Source organism: Pseudophryne corroboree, chromosome 6 (genome assembly GCF_028390025.1).
Source record: "Pseudophryne corroboree isolate aPseCor3 chromosome 6, aPseCor3.hap2, whole genome shotgun sequence".
Classification (NCBI taxonomy): domain Eukaryota; kingdom Metazoa; phylum Chordata; class Amphibia; order Anura; family Myobatrachidae; genus Pseudophryne; species Pseudophryne corroboree.
This window is the reverse complement of record NC_086449.1, coordinates 531,837,739-531,862,269: the sequence shown is the minus strand read 5'-3', so window position 1 is coordinate 531,862,269 and position 24,531 is coordinate 531,837,739. Positions and strand designations below refer to the sequence as shown.

The 24,531-nt window shown below is 43.9% G+C and overlaps 1 protein-coding gene across 4 annotated transcripts in view; it reads right to left on the bottom strand.

Annotated features, from left to right (window-relative positions):
• NR2C1 (nuclear receptor subfamily 2 group C member 1) overlaps positions 1 to 24,531 on the bottom strand; it is a 172,460-nt gene that overhangs the window by 30,496 nt on the left and 117,433 nt on the right. For all 4 annotated transcript variants that reach the window (XM_063927605.1, XM_063927603.1, XM_063927606.1 and 1 more), the window contains exon 12: positions 23,155 to 23,294. In XM_063927605.1, coding sequence (XP_063783675.1) covers positions 23,155 to 23,294 — 140 coding nt within the window. The remainder of the gene's footprint in view (positions 1 to 23,154; positions 23,295 to 24,531) is intronic.

The window sequence follows — 24,531 nt, the reverse complement described above, 5'->3', positions numbered from 1 at the left end:
GGCAATAACCCTTACTCTCACTCATTATCCGCTCTATGAAGATAATGGGCAGCAGATGAGGAAGACGGCATCTTGGATTGTACTTTTCTTTGCAAATATCACCTTCTATGGATATTATTGTGTTACATGTTGTTCCTTCATATGGTACACTTGATATAATTTAGACCATGAATGTTTATAATTGAAGTAACAGTCTGTTACATAAGGGATACATGTACACCAGTCCGATTAACTAAAAAGTGCTCGTGTATACCTGTGAATATCTGACAGCAGGAATCAATGTCTAGGTTTAAACTAACTGGGATGCAGTGGCGTAACTACTGCCCCCGCAGTCCTCGCGGTGGCTTAGGGGCGAGGGGCGAGGGGGCGCCACTGATTTACAGCAGACTGACATGCGGACGAGCGTCCGCATGTCAGTCTGCAGTCTCCTTCCCTCCGCCGCTTGTTGGAGGTACACGGAGGGCACACAGCGCGCCTCCCTGTGTCCCTCCTGCTGCATCATCTCCGGCGGCCGCGGGTCAAATAGGGGGAAGTGCCGTCCGTGAGCTCTAATTGGCTCACGAACCGGCACTTCCCCCTATTAGACCCGCGGCCGCCGGAGATGATGCAGCAGGAGGGACACAGGAGAGACGAGCTGTGCCCTCCGTGTCCCTCCAAAAAGCGACGGGGGGTAAATATCTGGCACTGGGGCATATATGGCACGGGGGGGGGGGGGGGGGGAGGAATATCTGGCACTGGGGGCATATCTGGCACTGGGGGCATATCTGGCACTGGGGGGGGGGATATCTGGCACTGGGGCATATATGGCACTGGGGGGGAATATCTGGCACTGGGGGCATATATGGCACTGGGGGGGAATATCTGGCACTGGGGGCATATATGGCACTGGGGGGGGATATCTGGCACTGGGGCATATATGGCACTGGGGGGAATATCTGGCACTGGGGGGGAATATCTGGCACTGGGGGCATATATGGCACTGGGGGCATATTTGGCACTGGGGGGGAATATATGGCACTGGGGGCATATGTGGCACTGGGGGGGAATATCTGGCACTGGGGGCATATGTGGCACTGGGGGGGTATATGTGTACCTGGCACATGGGGACGACGACTATATTTGGCACTGGGGCATGTAAGTACCTGGCACCGTGGGGGAATATCTGGCACTGGGGACATATGTGGCACTGGGAGCACAGCCCTAGCAACAAGGACTACCTCCTAGCAACGAGCATGACACCCAGTGCATGAAACACCTGGCAACGAGCATGACACCCAGTGCATGAAACACCTGGCAACGAGCATGACACCCAGTGCATGAAACCCCTGGCAACGAGAATGACACCCTGAGCATGAAAACCCCTGGCACCGTGCATGGAACCAAGAGCATGAAACCCCTGGCAACGAGCATGACACCCAGTGCATGAAACCCCTGACAACGAGCAGGTAATTGAAAAGTAATTAGAAGCCTTACTGTAGGACTTAATGTGTAATGGGCATTACGGTGTGTGGCATAATGTATCACGGACATTGCGGTGTGTGTCATAATGTGTCACAGGCATTACGGTGTATGGTATACTATATCGCGGGCATTGTGATATGTGGTATAATGTCTCAGGGTCATTGCAGTGTGTGGCATAATGTATCACGGACATTGCGGTGTGTGTCATAATGTGTCAGGCATTACGGTGTGTGGTATACTATATCACGGGCATTGTGGTATGTGGTATAATGTCTCAGGGTCATTGCAGTGTGGCATAATACATAACGGGCATTGCGATGTGTGGCATAGGGTATAACGGGCAGGGCATTGCGGTATGTGTCACAGGCATTACGGTGTATGGTATACTATATCACGGGCATTGTGGTATAATGTCTCAAGGTCATTGCAGTGTGTGGCATAATGTGTCACAGGCATTGTATGTGCTATAATGTATCGGGCATTGCAGTGTGTGGCATAATGTATCACGGACATTGCGGTCTGTGTCATAATGTGTCACAGACATTGTATGTGCTATAATGTATCAGGGGCATTGCAGTGTGTAGCATAATGTATAACGGGCATTGCGATTCCTGTCATAATGTGTCACAGGCATTACGGTGTGTGGCATAATGTGTCTGGGGCATTACAGTGTGTGCATATTGTGTCATGTGCATTATTGTGCGTGGAATAATGTCTAAGGGCCATTGCAGTATGTGGCATAATGTATACTGGGCATTACTATAAGGAGGAAAAATGACAAATAATGTAAGGGGCATGAATCAGGATTATTTTTCTTTCCTGTGGTGGCCAACGTATGGGCGTGCAGGTTGCAAAACTGGGGTATAAGGTAGTCTTTTCCTGCAGTGTCACACCCCTTTATGCGAAACCACGCCCACTCCAACAAAACCACGCCCCTTTTTTGGCACGCGCATATTTATCCCTTTCTTACTCCCAATTATGGAGCATGAAGGGGGGGGGGGGGGGGCGCCGAAGAATTTTTTGGCTTGGGGGAGAAAAATTTCTAGTTACGCCACTGCTGGGATGTGCAATTACGCATACAGATAGAGAGGAATTATCAATGCCATTGTGAGAAATGCAATCCAGGGCTACTTGAAATGAAATGTAGTTAGCCTGACACACTGGCTTAATAAAACTGCGGGGAGAACGATATGAGCTAAAAAAGCAACATATTTGACACTTGTATCTAGGAACTTGGCAGAGAATGATACAGATTAGAATTGTGATACATTTTTCCACACAGGCCTTGAGTCACAGGTGCAGAGGGCTGGGAATCTGGCTGAAATTGGATTTGGTAGTTATAGACACGGATCTAAATAAATCCATATTGATTGGTTTTTTGATATTAATCATACCAAATGTATATATTTTTTTGGCTGCGATCCATGTATGAACTGAGATTTATGAATCTAATACTGACTAAAAAATATCTTACCACATATGAATTATTGATCTAATATAAGATATTTATTTTTCTATATTTTTCTATAGTGACTAAAAAATATATGATTCATTGATTAATTACTGTATATGGATTATTGATTAATATAATATAATAATTTTTATAAGGGGATGTAGGTAAACTCATGTATTTATGGATTGATACCTACATAAAAAATACATGCTACTCACTAACACCCCTTCTTATTTTAGGAGTAATGATTAAAGGTTACGTTTTAACTCTTATAATCATATCATACCGATTTGCATATTAAAATTTGTTAAAAAAGAGTGCTCCAAAAAGCAATTCATTCGCTTTGTTGCCTCTTTGCAACAAACACATTGTCCAATGTTTTGTCTATTTTGATTGCAGGAGCACCTCCAGCACTCGAAAGTTGAAATTTAGAAGAGAAAGGTATAATTAGCTGGTTTTTCTCTTAATACATTATCACCACTGTAATTGAATTATTTAGTCTGGTGCGGGATATATAGTAGAATGCCATATATACAGTGCCCAACTGTATATATGCTAACTTTTGCCAAAGAGGTCTCAATTGCTGCCCAGGGCGCCCCCCCCTGCGCCCTGCACCCTTACAGTGACCGGAGTATGTGAGGTGTGTGTGGGAGCAATGGCGCACAGCTGCAGTGCTGTGCGCTACCTCAGTGAAGACTGGAGTCTTCTGCCGCCGATTTCGAAGTCTTCTTGCTTCTTATGCTCACCCGGCTTCTGTCTTCCGGCTCTGCGAGGGGGACGGCGGCGCGGCTCTGGGATCGGACGACGAGGGTGAGATCCTGTGTACGATCCCTCTGGAGCTAATGGTGTCCAGTAGCCTAAGAAGCAGGACCTATCTTCAGAGAGTAGGGCTGCTTCTCTCCCCTCAGTCCCACGATGCAGGGAGTCTGTTGCCAGCAGAGCTCCCTGAAAATAAAAAACCTAACAAAATACTTTCTTACAGCAAGCTCAGGAGAGCTCACTGAACAGCAACCCAGCTCGTCCGGGCACAGATTCAAAACTGAGGTCTGGAGGAGGGACATAGAGGGAGGAGCCAGAGCACACCAGAATCTAAATTCTTTCTTAAAGTGCCCATGTCTCCTGCGGAGCCCGTCTATTCCCCATGGTCCTTACGGAGTCCCCAGCATCCACTAGGACGTTAGAGAAAAGTGTTTGTCAGTTGTTTTCTCTGATCCTCAATGCTGGTGCATGAGTAGGGTCAGATTGATATCACTTTAGAGGGTTAAAGTGATTACAGTCACAAATTGTGTAGTACACTGTGAAAGTGCTGATTATTTATCATGTCTAAGAGTGGCAAAGGTGACGAAGGTACACTAACAGCAACACTCATATCATGTTTGTCTTGCAAAACTGTATTATCCTCTCGGGATCTGGTTCAGGATAGTTTGTGTGTAAATTGTTTTGCTTTTCAGCAGAACACAAGGCAGATCCCTGTACAACATCAGGTACAGATGGATCCACCTTGGGCTATGTTTGCACAGACTTTGTCCAGTATAGCTGAACGGATAATTCCTAAAGCTTCGGTACCAGGTATAGGGTACCCATACATGCAGCTCCCTACCTATGGTATATAATTTCCCCCAGCAGCTTCTCAAATGAAACAATCTGATAAACCGATGTTAAGTAAATCTTCAACTTCACAGGCTACACATGACGATTCATCGGAAGATGAAAGCTCAGTTTACTCTACTTCGACATACGAAGAGGAGGAAGAAAGTCTCAGCTCAGAGGATACAGCTGAATTAATTAGAGCAATGAAGGCCAGTCTATCCTTAGAAGATTCAGCAGAGCCTGTGTTAAAAACCAAGGCACCTGTGTTTAAACGTCCCAAAACAGTTAAGACTGAGTTTCTAGGGTCAGACCAGCTGACGGAAATCATGGAAGAGGCTTGGGTAACACCCAACAAAAAATATATAATTCACAAAAAATGAGATTCCAATTATCCTTTTCCAGCCGAGGACTGTTCAAAAAGGGAGGTGGCTCCTAAAGTAGATACGCATGTGATTCGATTAGTGCAAAAATCTATATTGTCTTTGCCTTCAACAACTTTAAATGATGTCACGGATAGGAGAGTGGATGGTTTTCTAAAAAACATATTTTCCCTGTCTGGAGCAGTCATAAGGCCGGCCATGGCTTCAGCTTGGATGGCAAAGGCAGTGGCTGCCTGGGCTGATTGCATTGGAAGGTGATTTTTCATCAGCTTCTAGAGAGCAAAAATCCTATATAGCCCATATTAAACAGACTGCAGCATTCTTGGAATAAGCTGCATTAGATATGGGTACTATTACTTCTAGGGCATCAGCCGCAACAATAGCTGCTCGCAGAGCAGTTTGGTTGTGTACGTGGAAAGCTGATTCAGAATCTATGAATGTTTTGGAATTTTTGCCTTTTTCTGGACCTATTCTGTTTGGTAAAGGATTGACAGATATTCTGGAGTCAGAAGCAGACTCCAAGAAGGTCAAGTTTCCTTCCACATATAACCCAAAACCTAGGGGTCCGGTTTTCCGTCCTTTTCGGTCTCAAGGAAAAACAAAGGGAAAAAGTGATGATCGTAAGCAGCCCCAATACAATAGGTTTGGTAAGTCAAAAAAGCATTGGTCTACTAGAGGGCCAACTTCCAAACCAGAAGCTAAGCCATCAGCCTAATGGTGTGGGCCTCCTCCTGGGGGACCCCAGGGTAGGGGGCTGACTTCTTCAGTTTGCACAGATCTGGCAGCAGTCTACAACAGATGCCTGGGTGCAAGAAGCGGTATCTCTAGGTTATGTTTCCCTTTGAGAAGCATCCTCCTTGAAGGTTCTTTCGCACCAGCCCGTCTTGGGTAGAGACAAAGGCCAAGGCTTTGCAAGAGGCAGTTCAGAAATTGCTTCAGTGAGGAGTAGTAATTCCATACCCCCTGCACAACGGGGACAGGGTTTTTACTCCAACCTATTTTTGGTTCAAAGCCAAATGGGTCATTTCGGGCCATTCTTCAGGGCTAGGGAGCACTGTCCGGAAAATTATGGTTCCAGGGACAATGGACCAGAGAAGAAAGTTGCCTGCCAATAAACCTGTTAGAACTTCGGGCAATATACATGGCACTGATTCAGGCAAAGGACATTCTTCAGGGAAAACCAGTCCAGATCCGCTCGGACAATGCGACGGCAGTAGCGTACCTCAACCATCAGGGAGGAACTCGCAGCCAAAAAGCAATTAAGGAGGTAAGTCACATACTAAAGTTGGCAGAACTCCATCTTCCAGTCTTGTCCGCAGTGTTCGTTCCGGGAGTCCTAAACTGAGAAGCGGACATTCTCAGTCGACACACCATTCAAGCAAGCGAATGGGCTCTACACCCGGAGGTCTTTCAGACTCCAGTAGACAAATGGAGGTTGCTAGACATAGATCTCATGGCGTCCCGTCTAAACAACAAAGTGTTCGCATACGGGTCAAGAACAAAGGATCCCGGAGCGAACTTTGTGGACGCCTTGTCGGTGAATGAGACTTTCATCTGGCTTATCTGTTTCCTCCGATCACCCTGTTACCCAGGGTGGTGAGGAAAATAAAGCAAGCAAAGGGTGCCGTGGTTCTAATAGCTCCGGCCTGGCCCAGAAGGCATTGGTACACAGATCTGCATTGAATGTCGATGGACGCTCCATTTCTGCTTCCTCAACGTCCAGATCTACTGATGCAGGGTCCCTGACATCTGGATCGACTGTCTTTGACAGCGTGGCTCTTAAAACCTCTATTCTAAAGTCAAGAGGATTCTCTAAACAGGTAATTCAAACAATGCTCAGAGCAAGGAAACCCTCCTCAGCTTGTACTTATCACCGAATATGGCAGGCCTATATTCATTGATGCAGTGAAGAAGGTATGGACCCGAAATCGTTTAGAGTTTCCAGGGTCCTCGCATTCCTTCAGGCAGGAATGGATAAAGGTTTGAAGGTGGCTTCCTTGAGTGTGCAGGTATCAGCATTGACTGTATAATTCCAAAAGAAAATTGCCAATATACAGTATATGCATACTTTTTTAAAGGGAATGCTGCGCATTCAACCTCCCTTTGTTCCACCTACAGTACCATGGGACTTATGTTTAGTCCTGAAAGTCCTTCAAGTTGCCCCATTTGAACCACTTAACAAGGTGGATCTCAAATGGTTGACAGCAAAAGTACTCTTTCTACTGACTATGGCATCAGCTAGAAGAGTATCAGATTTAGGAGCGCCATCATGTCGTTCCCCATTTCTGATTTTTTATCCAGATAAAGCTGTTCTCAGAACTAGGTCTGGGTATCTTCCGAAAGTGGTGTCTACATCCACCTTAATGAAGAAAATGTAGTCCCGGCTTTTCAGGTATCGGGACTTTCTGCGGGAGATGCGTTGCTGGACGTAGTCCGGGCATTAAGGATCTACGTGGATCGTACCAGTGCCAAAAGAAAAACAGATTTTCTCTTCATTCTCTACGGATTTCACAAGAGAGGATGGCCTGCTACTAAACAGACGCTGGCAAGATGGCTTCGTATGACGATTTCAGAAGCATATTCTCAAGCTGATCTCCCTGTTCCCGCTAATGTCTCTGCTCACTCTACTCGTAAGGTAGGTCCTTCTTGGGCAGCACAACATGGTGCTTCAGCAGAACAGATATGTAAGGCAGCCACATGGTCTTCCATTAACACATTCATTAGACATTATGCCTTGGATACTTTTGCCTCTCATGACGCTGAATTCGGGCATAAGGTTCTCCTGTCCAATCAGGAGCATCCCCACCACTAAACTGCTTTGGGAAATCCCACTGTTATCCTGTGGATAACCTGTGGACTCTGTCAGAAAAATATACGTTATGGTAAGAACTTACCGTTGATACCGGTATTTCTCCTAAGTCTACAGGTTCCACAGGGATCCCACCCTGACGCACCTGATTTGAGGATCCTTCTACTCACTAACCTCTTCCTTCTTGTATGGAAGGGTGTGCATGTGTGTTCTTCTCGCCTGATTAGGGCTCTACATGATGCTCCTGCCTTGTGCTTTGGAATACTTATCATCACTCCTGAGGAAGCCGCCGAGGTGAAGGCGGAGAAACTCGTAGAGAGGTTGCACCTTAAACACGGCTGTGACTGTTTGACCATTGGTGGAACATACTACAAACGGACTTGGTGCGGCTAGACCCCGGATCAGCTTTTGCGGCATACAGCTTCTTTGGCCGCTGGAGGGGGGATCGTCTCTCGGTGGAGCCTGCAGACACCGATCACGATCGTATGCACAGTAAGCTAACCAAGTTACCATAGTTCCTACCCACCCGTGCTGACGGGACACACAATAAATCTAATAGTGCTTGCTGACTTTTACATCATTCACAAAACCAATTGCACTATATGCACTAAACCTGGATTGGATCATATTACATCACGCAAGTTTTGTTTTGGCTTCATAGGAAAGCCTATATTCAATTGATGCATGCATCTCAAGTTGTGGACATAATACCTAAGTCCAAGTGACTGTTTGCTAAATGGTTCATATCTGGACTGTGTGTTCAATTAATACAAAATTAACGGAATATATCTGTGTTGAATTATCAATGTGCACTAGTTATTTAATTAATGATTAGTCCCAACGGACTGGTGGTCTAACTAATGCAAATTATTCCTTGAAGGATTATAAGTATATATATTTTTTAAAATATTTGTATACACCGGCCGTGTGTTAAGTGTTGTTTGTTTGTTTATTAATGTTGTCTATTTGTGAGAATAAATTTTAAAAATTAGATAATCTGGTTGTATAGCGCTTCATTCAGTTTTGTTTGGTTGTGCTTTGGAATACAACTGATTTGCCTGAGCCAGTGGGCGGGATATATGGACGGGCCCGTTGCAGAAAGCTTTTGATCGTTTGGTGCCAATCCGCTGTCGCTCCATCATATCCCATTGTTATCCTGTGGAACCTGTGGACTTAGGAGAAATACCGTTATCAACGGTAAGTTCTTACCATAACGTATATATCTTCATGGAAGATCAAGTAGGGGCTCTTACAAAGCTCCCAACTCCGACACACGTCTAGCAGAAGCTAAGGCCAACAAAGTGACAGCCTTCCACGTGAGAAATTTGACCTCAACCTCCGATAGAGGTTCGAACCAATCCGATTGGAGGAACTGTAACACCACGTTAAGATCCCAGGGCGCCGTAGGCGGCACAAAGGGAGACTGGATGTACAGAAACCCTTTCAGAAAAGTCTGAACCTCAGGGAGGGAAGCCAACTGTTTCTGGAAGAAAATGGATAGGGCCGAAATCTGGACCTTTACGGATCCCAACCTCAGGCCCATATCCACACCTGCTTGCAGGAAGAGGAGAAACCGTCCCAGTTGAAACGCCACCGTAGGAAACTTTTGGACTCACAACAAGATACATATTTTTTCCAAATACGATGGTAATGTTTAGACGTTACTCCTTTCCTAGCCTGTATCAGGGTAGGAATAACCTTGTTCAGAATGCCCTTCCGAGCTAATATCTGGCGTTCAACCTCCATGCCGTCAAACGTAGCCGCGGTAAGTCTTGATAAGCGAACGGCTCCTGCCTCAGCAGGTCCTCCCGAAGAGGAAGAGGCCTCGGCTCTTCTAACAGTAGATCCAGAAGATCCGCATACCAAGCCCTTCTTGGCCAGTCCGGAGCAATGAGGATTGCCTGAACTCTTGTTCTCATTATGAGTTTTAGAACTCGTGGGATGAGTGGAAGTGGAGGAAACACGTACACCGACTGGAACACCCACGGAGTCACTAGGGCATCCACCGCCACGGCTTGTGGGTCCCTCGACCTGGAACAATACAGCCGATGCTTCTTGTTGAGACGAGAGGCCATCATGTGTATTTGAGGTACACTCCAAAGATCTGTTACCTCCGTGAACAACTCCGGATGGAGTCCCCACTCTCCTGGATGGAGATCGTGTCTGCTGAGGAAGTCTGCTTCCCAGTTGTCTTCTCCCGGAATGAAGATTGCGGACAGCGCCAACGCGTGTTTTTCTGCCCAGAGGATGATTCTTGTTACCTCTGACATTGCAGCTCTGCTCTTCGTTCCGCCCTGTCGGTTTATATAAGCCACAGTCGTTACATTGTCCGACTGTACTTGAATGCCTTGATCTCGCAGAAGATGGGCCGCTTGGAGAAAACCATTGTAGATGGCTCTTAGTTCTAGAATGTTTATTGGAAGGCTGGATTCCAGGCTTGACCACCGTCCTTGGAAGGTTTCCCCTTGAGTGACTGCGCCCCAGCCCTGGAGACTTGCATCCGTGGTTAGAAGGATCCAGTCCTGAATCCCGAACCTGCGGCCACCCAGAAGATGAGGTAGTTGCAGCCATCAGAGGAGTGAAATCCTGGCTTTTGGCGACAGATGTATCCTCTGGTGCATTTGTAGATGAGATCCCGACCACTTGTCCAGGAGATCCAGTTGGAATGACCGAGCATGAAACCTTCCGTACTGTAGAGCCTCGTAAGAGGCCACCATCTTCCCCAGAAGGCGAGTGCACTGATGAACCGAAACCCGGGCTGGCTTCAGGACATCCTGGACCATTGTTTGTATCACCAACGCTTTCTCCTCTGGGAGAAACACCCTCGGCACTTCTGTGTCGAGGATCATTCCCAGAAAAGACTACCTCCTGGTTGGCTCCAAATGTGATTTTGGAAGGTTCAGGATCCAAACGTGTTCCCTGAGCAGATGAGTCGTGAGAACAATAGACTGCCACAACGTTTCCCTGGATGATGCCTTTATCAGCAGATCGTCCAGATATGGGATTATGGACACCCCCTGTCTGCGGAGGAGAACCAAACCATCGTCTCTGTCATCACCTTGGTGAACACCCTCGGTGCTGTGGAGAGGCCGTATGGCAGAGCCTGAAATTGATAGTGACTGTCCAACAGTGCAAATCTGAGATAAGCCTGGTGCGACAGCCAAATCAGAATGTGGAGGTACGCATCCTTGATGTCCAGGGATATCAGAAACTCTCCCTCCTCGAGACCGGAATCACTGCTCTGAGAGACTCCATTTTGAATTTGAACACCCTCAGGAAAGGGTTCAACGATTTCAAGTTCAAAATTGGTCTGATCGAACCATCCGGTTTCGGTATCACGAAAAGGTTTGAATAATAACCCTTGTTTTGCATATGAGGTGGAACTGGGACAATGACCTGTGACTTTTCCAATTTTAGGATGGCTTCCTGTAGGATAGCCCTGTCTGTCAGCAAAGCTGGCAAGCCTGATTTGAAGAATCGGTGAGGCGGGAGTACTTGAAACTCCAGCCTGTACCTCTGGGACACAGTATCCTGTAACCAGGGAACCAGGCTGGACGACTCCCAAACGTGTCTGAAACGTATGAGTCTCGCACCCACTAGCCTGTCCTCCAGGCTTTGTGGTCCACAGTCATGCTGAGGATTTTGAGGAACCAGAAGCAGGTCTCTGGTCACGGGAGCCTGTGGGTGCAGACTTTTTGGATTTTGCACGACCACCTCTAAAGAAAGTGGTAGGAGGCTTGGACTTTTTTGCCTTAGCAGTCCGAAAGGACTGCGGCACTGCTGAAGAAAATGGTTTCTTCATAGAAGGTGTAGCAGAGGGAAGGAAAGGTGACTTACCCACGGTTGCCGTGAAAATCCATGCATCCAACGCTTCCCAAATAGAGCCTGACCTGTGTAGGGTAGGTTCTCCAAACTTCTCCTAGATTCCGGGTCTGCAGACTATTGGCATAGCCAGAGTCCCCTGCGGGCTGAGACCGACATGGAAGATATTCGTGCAGTCAGCGTACCCAGCCCCATCATGGATTCCACCATGAACCCCGCAGAATCCTGTATGTTACATAAAAACAATTAAATGTAACTTCTATCCATTGTATCCAAATCCTCTAGTAATGTGCCTGACCACTTTACTATGGCTTTAAAAATCTAAGCACAGGCAATAGTGGGCCTTAACGCCACTCCTGAAGCACTGTAAATGGATTTGAGCGTAATGTCAATCTTACGATCAGCCGGTTCTTTTAACGCGGTAGATCCAGGGACAGGTAAAACCACCTTTTTAGACAGCCTGGAAACAGATGCGTCAACCATGGGTGGGTTTTCCCATTTTTTCCTATCTTCCTCAGGGAAGGGAAAAGCTACCAGAACCCTTTTTGGGATCTGGAATTTTTTCTCCGGGTTTTCCCAGGATTTTTCAAATATAGCGTTTCATTCTTTAGACGCAGGGAAGGTTAGCGAGGCTTTCTTATTGTCAGTGAAGTAAGCCTCCTCAACCTGCTCAGTTGTTGTGTTATTAATGTTTAACACATCTCTAATGGCCTCAATCATGAGCTGCACCCCCTTAGCAAGGGACGCCGCCCCCCTCAGCACACCCCCATCACTGTCTGCAGTATCAGAATCGGTATCCGTGTCATCTTGCATCATTTCGGCAAGTGCACGTTTCTGCGTGAACAGCTAGGGGATTTTGCAGGAATAGGGACAGAGCCTGACCAAACTGCCATAGACTTCTTCAACACCTGAGTTTCTGTCTCAGTATTAGCTACCCTAGTAGAGATCTGAGAGATCATTCCTTTGATAGAAGATAACCACTCAGGCTCAACAATAGGGATCTGAGACAAAGCATTACAATCCTGTGTACATGGAATGGATCCCTCCTGAGAGGAAACATCCTCTGCAGCATATGACACAGCGTCCCTAGACATGGTTATGTGAGATATTAAACACCCACACACAAACACAGAGGGAAATGTCATAGACAGTTTCCCCCCAAGTATGCCACAGAGAGACACAGAGATTGGAGCCAACCCACACACAGAGCTTTTTGAGGTAGAACTAATAAAACTACCAGCGGTGTCTGTGTACTTTAATAGACTACACAGACTTTACACAGCCCCTCCCCCTTCCCCTACAATCCCCTGGTACCGCACAGGATAGCTGGAGTTGCTTGGAGGGACAGCTCTCCGTCAGCGTCTGTTGTACAGGAACTGCAGGTAGGAAAACGACAAAGGTAATACAGCTGTGCGCTCGGTGAGTAGTGATGTATGTGACTGTCAGCAGCGATTTGGAGAGGGAATGCCAATCCCTCCAAAAAGCATAAAATACAAACAAAAACCAAATTGCGCTCAACAGTCAAAATATATGTATTTATTATAAAATATATAAAATACAGCAATTCTCCCGGGAGTGCAATAATTATAAATGAATAATCATAAAATGTATACGGTACAGAATCACTGTGTCCTGATATGTTACTAATTAGCAGATATTATGAAATAATTGCAACAATGTGGCCACAAACAATATGATGTATTGAGCAGTGATGGTAATAATAATACTCTTTTATACACCATATAGGTCTGTATGCTGGTAACAACTAACTTGTTGTATAAAGGTCCCCAGACAGTCCTTGTTCCGTGCAAGCATCTATTGGTTTGCAAAAAGGTTACCTTGTAAAGGATTATTATGGATGGGCACTCAAGTGCATGTAACGGTGAAAGGATGAATTGTGTCCACTGAACAAAGTTCGCTGTGGCGGTGTTTTGGCAGGGAGAGCCCGGAGTAATGTTTCTATAGCCAGCCGTTTTACCCCCGCACGGGGGAGGGGAGAACGGTGTCTGAGAGAGCCGTCGGGTTTGGAATGGAATGTAGCCGTGCACAGGCTGTGAAACCCAGATGGCTAGATGTACTCTGTGACACGGTGTACTTGCGTTCTCACCCACAAAAGGCTGTGCTTACCTCCCACGGGCAGCTCCGACTGAGCCTCCCTCCGATTCACCTGATGTAGACACGGGACTGTTGGAGCCACAGATATGTTCCCCTGGCCGTATGTGCGAAGTTGCCACACTCTAGATGGTGTTATCGGAGTTGCGTCTCCTGGCTCAGCTTCAATACGGACTCGCTTAGGTAATCCACCGGCTGTGTCAGAAAGGCACCGGAGCCCCGGCGCTTGATCGTCAGTACGGTGATGTAGCTGTGCAGTGTAGCGGCCGTCAGGAACCAAACTCCTGTGTGGGCTGATATTGTCTGGACTTCAATGAATGAAGGGTACACCTGTATCCTTAACGCGTTTCAACGCCAACAGGGCGTCTTCTTCCAAAAAGGCAGGTATAGCTGGGAGTGAAAATGTCCAATACTTATACCTGCTACACAAGTGCAATTAATTTGGCTCATTAGGTCAAAAACGATCTCAGTCATTATAGACATGTGAGGAGCCAGCCTTTTTACTCTGTAGCAGATAATACAATTATAACTCATATAAACAATATATAGGACATTTGTAGCATAAGGATGCCTATATACATCCGTACCTCTAGATTTGAAATAAGTAAATACCAATCAATATACACAAGTGTCTATAACGACACATTATGAGACTGGGAAATGTAGATATTTGAAGCAATGGTCGCTACTAAAAAACGGTTTATATTTCTATTTAGAACTATATAAACCTATATTAAATGCACACTATTTCGCTGCACTCATTTATTTACTATTGCTACTACTTTATTGTTCGGTAGCATCAAACAGAGGAGATCGTATAAAGTAAGCTAATTTAATAGCATATGGTATACTATAATCTCTAGATAGGGGGAAGGGTACCAACACATACACACTTAAGTTGGAACAATGAGGAGAGAGAGCAAATTAAATAATTCTCAGCAGTATTGCAAAGAGACTGCCAGAGTCAGAGATTATTAGGTGTAAATATGGAAAAAAATTGAAGATTGATTAATAAGTCAGCTAAATATAGATACTTATAGCATATAGTAATTGTAATAAACACTAAACAATGAGTATAGTTAATAGGAAAAGGATAAAGAGAAGGAGGGAATTATAGCAGCGCTAGGTATACTGATATTACGTCTAGATGAATTCTAGATCTATCGTCTCATTTAGACCTTGAGGGTTAAGTGACTGTAGTCTAAGAATCCAGGATGCCTCTTGTCTGCATAGGGTTCTAAAGCGGTCACCTCCCCTGCTGGTGACTGGGACATGTTCCAGTCCTACCAGCCGGAGTCCCGCTGGATCCCCCCCATGCATTTCCAAGAAGTGGCGTGGAACACTATGGTTGGTACATTTATTCAGAACATTTCTCCTATGTTCCATAAAACGAGTTTTTAAAGAACGTATTGTCCTGCCTACATAGTAGAGTTGGCATGGGCATATCAGTAAATAGATGACATATTGTGTACTGCAATTGATAAATGAATCAATAGTATAAACTTTCTTAGATGATGTTGCACATACAGTTTTGGTTTTATTCAACACAGATGAGCACGTGGTACACCTGGCATGATTGCACCTGTAAAAACCTAGGACCTCTGGTCCAATTAGTGTCCTTTGAGGGCACTTAGGTGTCCGTTTATTAGATTGTCCTCCAAAGAAACTAGGCGCTAGAATATTTCTTAGATTCTTAGCTTTCTTGAAAATTATCGAAGGTGTTTCAGCAAGATGTTCTCTGAGGATGGGATCTGTGAATAATAATCTATAATTTTTCTTAATAATGTTTCTGATTTTATTTGCAGCTACATTAAATTTAGATTTGAACACTAAACCATATTGATTGTTTTTACTGTTACCTTTATTTTTCATCATCACTACATTGTTACTGATTTTATTTTGTGTGGTATCTGTATTGTCGTTATCATTCACAGTCTTATGCTCATAATCTGATGTCTCCATCCCCAGAACGGGTTTATTTTTGTTATTAATGGTAAGGGTATCTGTTCTATCTAACTTTGAGGCATATTCCAGAGCTTCATCTAGTACTGTTTGTGGATATTCACAATTTTTGAATGTTTCTACCAGATTAACTATCTGTTCTTTATATTTTATATCAGAAGTACAATTTCTTCTGATTCTATGTACTTGGCTCTTAGGGACATTTTTAAGCCAACTCTTACTGTGGTTGCTAGAATAGGGTATATAGTTGCATGTGTCCACTTCCTTCTTAAACGGAGACACTGTAACCATTCCCTCCACCACCTCCACCGTGACATCTAAAAAATTAATTTTTGAAGGATGGTGAGTGCAAGTGAAGGTTAAACCATATGTGTTATTATTAATGTAACTAACAAAATCAGTGACCGAAGTAGAATCCCCTTTCCAAACAAAGAAAAGGTCATCGATATAGCGACCATAGAGGACCAGGTTTGCAGCGTGGACATCCGTCCAGATGTACATACTTTCAAAATCGCCCATGTATATATTGGCGAAACTGGGCGCGAACCTGGTCCCCATCGCTGTGCCGAGGACCTGTAGGTAGTGACAGTGATCAAATAAAAAATAATTGTGAGATAAAATAAAAGAGATGGCTGACAAAATAAATTTGCATTTCCTCTCTGAGATTCCAATATCATCATATAGGCTTTTGGCCACACATTCTATCCCCAATTTATGTGGGATGTTTGTGTATAGTGCCTGAACGTCACATGTGACGAACCTATATTCCGGCTTCCATTGCAAGCCTTCCACTAGTTGGATAAACTCAGTGGTATCGCGGATATGGGATCTCAGAGAGGATGCGTGCGGCTGTAAATAAAAATCAACATAATAAGACAAATTAGACGTGAGACCCTCAATCCCTGAAATGATTGGACGACCCGGTGGATTGTGCAGTGACTTGTGTATCTTGGGGAGGTGATAATAAATAGGAGTGATTGGGTGGAGGGGGTAGAGGAAATTAAATTCATCACGGGTGAGTACATTCTCAGTACATGCTGATATCAATAAACTTTTTAGATGTTTTTGGTATTCTAAAGTGGGGTCATATCCCAAGATTTTGTAAAAAGTTGTATCGGACAGTTGTCTTTTTGCCTCTTTAAGATAATCTTCAGTATTCTGCACTACTATCCCTCCCCCCTTATCTGCTGGTTTGATTGTTAGTAGCTGATCATCAGCAAGCCTCTTTAGTGCCTTCCTTTCATCCACATGGAGATTGAAAAGGCATGGATGTATTTTGTTATCACACAGCTTACGGAATTCTTCCAAAGTCGTGTGATAAAATGTATCTATTGCACTTGTTTTGTGTGATGTAGGAAAAAATTGAGATTTGTTTTTAAAGGGATCTCTATTACTGTCAAAAAGTAACAATGGTGTCTGTACTTCCAGATCATCTTGATGAGTATTCTCAAGTAGTAATTGATTGAGTATATTTAATCCAGATATATCATCATGATCAAGCATAATATCAGAGTTCTTTGTATTTGTAGAGCTTTTTTGCTTGTCTGTGACCGCAAAAAATCTTTTCCTACAAAGTCCTCTGACAAATCTATTAAGCTCAATGAACAGTTCAAAAAAATTTGGACGTGAAGTGGGTGAAAAATTCATCCCTTTAGCAAGTAGAATTTCCTCAGTACTGGTAAGTGGAGTGGAGGAGAGATTGAAAACACCCACCGGTTTCATCGAAACCGTTGGTTTTTCTTTTCTCTTACCTCCTCTCCTCCCTCTGGGTCGATATCTCTTCCTCTTTTTGGCGTTCTCGTTAATGGGTCGTATCGATTGTGTGTTTGAATTCTGTTCCCTCTGTATATGGCCTCTCTCTTTTCCCTCCTTCCTCGATCTAAAAAAGACCGTTGCTCTCGGGGGGATTCCTCATTATGGGTTAACGTGGTTGGTTCTTTATGCCACGTATTATGTGGTACCGTTTTCCACCCAGGTGATACTTGTGGCTTTGTATCTTGATGATATTTAGCTGGTGAATCCCTATTCTGAGAATATTTCCTATACCTATATCGGGACTTTGTTCTCTGTGATGTATGATAAGTCTGGGTGTTGTCATTGGTTCTCACTGTTTGACTAATCTCTAGACGTGAATCATCTCTAGACCGGTTTCTCTTTTGATAGCTTTTAATGGTGTTAGTATTGTAATCTCTAAGATCACGTGAAAATTTCTTTTCTTTTCTTTCTTTTCTTTCGATGAAACCGGTGGGTGTTTTCAATCTCTCCTCCACTCCACTTACCAGTACTGAGGAAATTCTACTTGCTAAAGGGATGAATTTTTCACCCACTTCACGTCCAAATTTTTTTGAACTGTTCATTGAGCTTAATAGATTTGTCAGAGGACTTTGTAGGAAAAGATTTTTTGCGGTCACAGACAAGCAAAAAAGCTCTACAAATACAAAGAACTCTGATATTATGCTTGATCATGATGATATATCTGGATTAAATATACTCAATCAATTACTACTTGAGAATACTCATCAAGATGATCTGGAAGTACAGACACCATTGTTACTTTTTGACAGTAATAGAGATCCCTTTAAAAACAAATCTCAATTTTTTCCTACATCACACAAAACAAGTGCAATAGATACATTTTATCACACGACTTTGGAAGAATTCCGTAAGCTGTGTGATAACAAAATACATCCATGCCTTTTCAATCTCCATGTGGATGAAAGGAAGGCACTAAAGAGGCTTGCTGATGATCAGCTACTAACAATCAAACCAGCAGATAAGGGGGGAGGGATAGTAGTGCAGAATACTGAAGATTATCTTAAAGAGGCAAAAAGACAACTGTCCGATACAACTTTTTACAAAATCTTGGGATATGACCCCACTTTAGAATACCAAAAACATCTAAAAAGTTTATTGATATCAGCATGTACTGAGAATGTACTCACCCGTGATGAATTTAATTTCCTCTACCCCCTCCACCCAATCACTCCTATTTATTATCACCTCCCCAAGATACACAAGTCACTGCACAATCCACCGGGTCGTCCAATCATTTCAGGGATTGAGGGTCTCACGTCTAATTTGTCTTATTATGTTGATTTTTATTTACAGCCGCACGCATCCTCTCTGAGATCCCATATCCGCGATACCACTGAGTTTATCCAACTAGTGGAAGGCTTGCAATGGAAGCCGGAATATAGGTTCGTCACATGTGACGTTCAGGCACTATACACAAACATCCCACATAAATTGGGGATAGAATGTGTGGCCAAAAGCCTATATGATGATATTGGAATCTCAGAGAGGAAATGCAAATTTATTTTGTCAGCCATCTCTTTTATTTTATCTCACAATTATTTTTTATTTGATCACTGTCACTACCTACAGGTCCTCGGCACAGCGATGGGGACCAGGTTCGCGCCCAGTTTCGCCAATATATACATGGGCGATTTTGAAAGTATGTACATCTGGACGGATGTCCACGCTGCAAACCTGGTCCTCTATGGTCGCTATATCGATGACCTTTTCTTTGTTTGGAAAGGGGATTCTACTTCGGTCACTGATTTTGTTAGTTACATTAATAATAACACATATGGTTTAACCTTCACTTGCACTCACCATCCTTCAAAAATTAATTTTTTAGATGTCACGGTGGAGGTGGTGGAGGGAATGGTTACAGTGTCTCCGTTTAAGAAGGAAGTGGACACATGCAACTATATACCCTATTCTAGCAACCACAGTAAGAGTTGGCTTAAAAATGTCCCTAAGAGCCAAGTACATAGAATCAGAAGAAATTGTACTTCTGATATAAAATATAAAGAACAGATAGTTAATCTGGTAGAAACATTCAAAAATTGTGAATATCCACAAACAGTACTAGATGAAGCTCTGGAATATGCCTCAAAGTTAGATAGAACAGATACCCTTACCATTAATAACAAAAATAAACCCGTTCTGGGGATGGAGACATCAGATTATGAGCATAAGACTGTGAATGATAACGACAATACAGATACCACACAAAATAAAATCAGTAACAATGTAGTGATGATGAAAAATAAAGGTAACAGTAAAAACAATCAATATGGTTTAGTGTTCAAATCTAAATTTAATGTAGCTGCAAATAAAATCAGAAACATTATTAAGAAAAATTATAGATTATTATTCACAGATCCCATCCTCAGAGAACATCTTGCTGAAACACCTTCGATAATTTTCAAGAAAGCTAAGAATCTAAGAAATATTCTAGCGCCTAGTTTCTTTGGAGGACAATCTAATAAACGGACACCTAAGTGCCCTCAAAGGACACTAATTGGACCAGAGGTCCTAGGTTTTTACAGGTGCAATCATGCCAGGTGTACCACGTGCTCATCTGTGTTGAATAAAACCAAAACTGTATGTGCAACATCATCTAAGAAAGTTTATACTATTGATTCATTTATCAATTGCAGTACACAATATGTCATCTATTTACTGATATGCCCATGCCAACTCTACTATGTAGGCAGGACAATACGTTCTTTAAAAACTCGTTTTATGGAACATAGGAGAAATGTTCTGAATAAATGTACCAACCATAGTGTTCCACGCCACTTCTTGGAAATGCATGGGGGGGATCCAGCGGGACTCCGGCTGGTAGGACTGGAACATGTCCCAGTCACCAGCAGGGGAGGTGACCGCTTTAGAACCCTATGCAGACAAGAGGCATCCTGGATTCTTAGACTACAGTCACTTAACCCTCAAGGTCTAAATGAGACGATAGATCTAGAATTCATCTAGACGTAATATCAGTATACCTAGCGCTGCTATAATTCCCTCCTTCTCTTTATCCTTTTCCTATTAACTATACTCATTGTTTAGTGTTTATTACAATTACTATATGCTATAAGTATCTATATTTAGCTGACTTATTAATCAATCTTCAATTTTTTTCCATATTTACACCTAATAATCTCTGACTCTGGCAGTCTCTTTGCAATACTGCTGAGAATTATTTAATTTGCTCTCTCTCCTCATTGTTCCAACTTAAGTGTGTATGTGTTGGTACCCTTCCCCCTATCTAGAGATTATAGTATACCATATGCTATTAAATTAGCTTACTTTATACGATCTCCTCTGTTTGATGCTACCGAACAATAAAGTAGTAGCAATAGTAAATAAATGAGTGCAGCGAAATAGTGTGCATTTAATATAGGTTTATATAGTTCTAAATAGAAATATAAACCGTTTTTTAGTAGCGACCATTGCTTCAAATATCTACATTTCCCAGTCTCATAATGTGTCGTTATAGACACTTGTGTATATTGATTGGTATTTACTTATTTCAAATCTAGAGGTACGGATGTATATAGGCATCCTTATGCTACAAATGTCCTATATATTGTTTATATGAGTTATAATTGTATTATCTGCTACAGAGTAAAAAGGCTGGCTCCTCACATGTCTATAATGACTGAGATCGTTTTTGACCTAATGAGCCAAATTAATTGCACTTGTGTAGCAGGTATAAGTATTGGACATTTTCACTCCCAGCTATACCTGCCTTTTTGGAAGAAGACGCCCTGTTGGCGTTGAAACGCGTTAAGGATACAGGTGTACCCTTCATTCATTGAAGTCCAGACAATATCAGCCCACACAGGAGTTTGGTTCCTGACGGCCGCTACACTGCACAGCTACATCACCGTACTGACGATCAAGCGCCGGGGCTCCGGTGCCTTTCTGACACAGCCGGTGGATTACCTAAGCGAGTCCGTATTGAAGCTGAGCCAGGAGACGCAACTCCGATAACACCATCTAGAGTGTGGCAACTTCGCACATACGGCCAGGGGAACATATCTGTGGCTCCAACAGTCCCGTGTCTACATCAGGTGAATCGGAGGGAGGCTCAGTCGGAGCTGCCCGTGGGAGGTAAGCACAGCCTTTTGTGGGTGAGAACGCAAGTACACCGTGTCACAGAGTACATCTAGCCATCTGGGTTTCACAGCCTGTGCACGGCTACATTCCATTCCAAACCCGACGGCTTTCTCAGACACCGTTCTCCCCTCCCCCGTGCGGGGGTAAAACGGCTGGCTATAGAAACATTACTCCGGGCTCTCCCTGCCAAAACACCGCCACAGCGAACTTTGTTCAGTGGACACAATTCATCCTTTCACCGTTACATGCACTTGAGTGCCCATCCATAATAATCCTTTACAAGGTAACCTTTTTGCAAACCAATAGATGCTTGCACGGAACAAGGACTGTCTGGGGACCTTTATACAACAAGTTAGTTGTTACCAGCATACAGACCTATATGGTGTATAAAAGAGTATTATTATTACCATCACTGCTCAATACATCATATTGTTTGTGGCCACATTGTTGCAATTATTTCATAATATCTGCTAATTAGTAACATATCAGGACACAGTGATTCTGTACCGTATACATTTTATGATTATTCATTTATAATTATTGCACTCCCGGGAGAATTGCTGTATTTTATATATTTTATAATAAATACATATATTTTGACTGTTGAGCGCAATTTGGTTTTTGTTTGTATTTTAGGTAGGAAAACGACGCTGAGCGCTGCTAGGTCCGCTCTGAGAAGCTCCGCCCCCTGAACATGGCTCTGCTTCCCGCTCTTCATATTATACTGGCCTGAGGATTTCTGTTGGCAGCGATCCAGGGACCCTGACAGGCTTGCTGACCAGTGTAGGGTATAGGCGCTGGCTCAGGGCGCCCCTCACAGCGCCGCATTATGTACCGCTGAGCCCTGGAGTGCAGTTAGTACTGCGCTCCCTACCCTGCTGCCGCCATCTTCACACCGGCTCCCCGCTTGCCAGGAGGGCTGGTGACTCACTCGCCACCGAAGTCTTCTAGTTCTGTAAGGGGGTGGCGGCATGCTGCGGGAGTGAGCGGTCGCCTGGAGCGGCTAACGATCAGCAGTGTCCTGTCAGCGGAGATAGCTCAGACCTCGCAGGGCGGACACTACTCCCCCCCTTAGTCCCACGAAGCAGGGAGGCTGTTGCCAGCAGCCTCCCTGTAAAATAATAAACTCTAAGAAAACTTTTACTAGAGAAACTCTGGAGAGCTCCCCTAGCTGTGACCGGCTCCTCTGGGCACATTTTCTAAACTGAGTCTGGTAGGAGGGGCATACAGGGAGGAGCCAGCCCACACCCTCAAACTCTTAAAGTGCCAGTGGCTCCTAGTGGACAATGTGGACCCCAGCATCCTCTAGGACGTAAGAGAAAAACGTTTTATCAAAGCATCTTAGGCAATATCAAGCCATAAACAGTCAATGAAAAATATTAAACTTGCATATGCACTAAGTAGATGTCAATCAATTTGTGTGTGTTTACATACAGTACCACTAATTTAAATGGCTAAATATATTATTTATAAATAACAGGTAATAAATACATGTTATCCTCATGGTTATGTAAGATATCAAATGTAAATAACACACAGCTTTGAATGCTTGGACATTTCATGCATATAACAGAATGTCACCAGGCAGTACCCAGTGATCATTTTGATGAATATACTGCTTGCTATAGTTTGGGAAGGTAAGCAGGGGATCTTACCATGCTGCATGCTGCTGTGCAGGTGATTAACAAATGCTGTTAGTATGGTTGTCACATTCATCACTTGGGAGCACTGAGCAAGACCAAGCGAAAACAGTTCGTTCCAGCAAGCTTTCACTAGCGAGATGCTGACCTCTTGCCTGATAAGAGAGATAGATATTACATCTACATTAGTAGTGAATAAGTTGTATATGGTCTGAAAATTGCAAGAGCACTTTCAGGTGTGATCGTGACAGCACTAAGAGCCAATTGTAATAGGTCACGATTTCCTAAAAGTACTGATTCTTCCTGTGATTTTGCAGTAAGATTTAGGGGTATATTTAATTGAAGTTGGATCCATTCCGACATTCATTTGTCAGAATGGATCCGACCTGGCCTATTCCATGGACATCTCAAAAGTCGAATTGAGATGGGGAGGGGGAGGGGGGGAGAAGAGCCGCTGCTGTAGCACCGCTCTCCCCCATCTGTCCGTGGCTCTCCCCCGTCCCTCTTGTCTCACAGCCGCCGCTCCATCCCCCCTGTCACAGAAGCCGCTGCCGCTCCCCATCTTCCCCTGCCGCCGCTCACGGCAGCGTCCACCCGGCTCCAGCAAGCGAAGTCTCGCTTGCTGGAGCCGGGTGGACGTTGCTGTGATCGGCGGCTGTCCTCCAGCGCTGCTCACCCCGTCCCCGCCTCGGCTCTCCCCGTCTCCGGCGCTGATGTCCCCATCTCATTCGACTTTTTTTAAAATCGAACTGAGAAGGTCGAAATGGGGGCCAAAACATGTTGATTTTGGCCCCGTTTTCAACACAAGCACGTGGAACGGCAACTATTCCGCCGATCAACGTGCTTTTCGACAAGTCGAATTCCACGACTTATCGAATAGGACTGAACAGGTCGAATCACGATTCAACCTTAAAAAGTCGAAAAACTGCCGTCTTTTCGACAGACGGCAGTTTTCGACACCAACTGAATATACCCCTTAAAGTGTTGTTTTATGTTGAAAGGTGAAACCAAGCTAGTTTTGCATTGTAAAGCAATCCCGCAGCAAAATCACCACTTGACAAATCTTATTTTTAATAACTTTGTGCATTAAACAAAGTGTGTGTACATTCACACAATTCATTTCTGTTTCATATACACCTTATACACACAGCCTGAAAGTCATTTAATACAATATTTTTAATAACTGTGTATTAAACAAAGTTTGTGTACACTGATCCATCAGAAAACAAAGGTTTCACTATTTCACTCTCACACAAAAAAATCTGTATTTTGGAATATTCCGTATTTCAGAAAATTTGGATATGGGATACTCAACCTGTATCAGTGATGTTTTAAAAATGTTAATTGCTTTTCCCATTATTGACATGGTCATTAATTTCATTGACACGAATG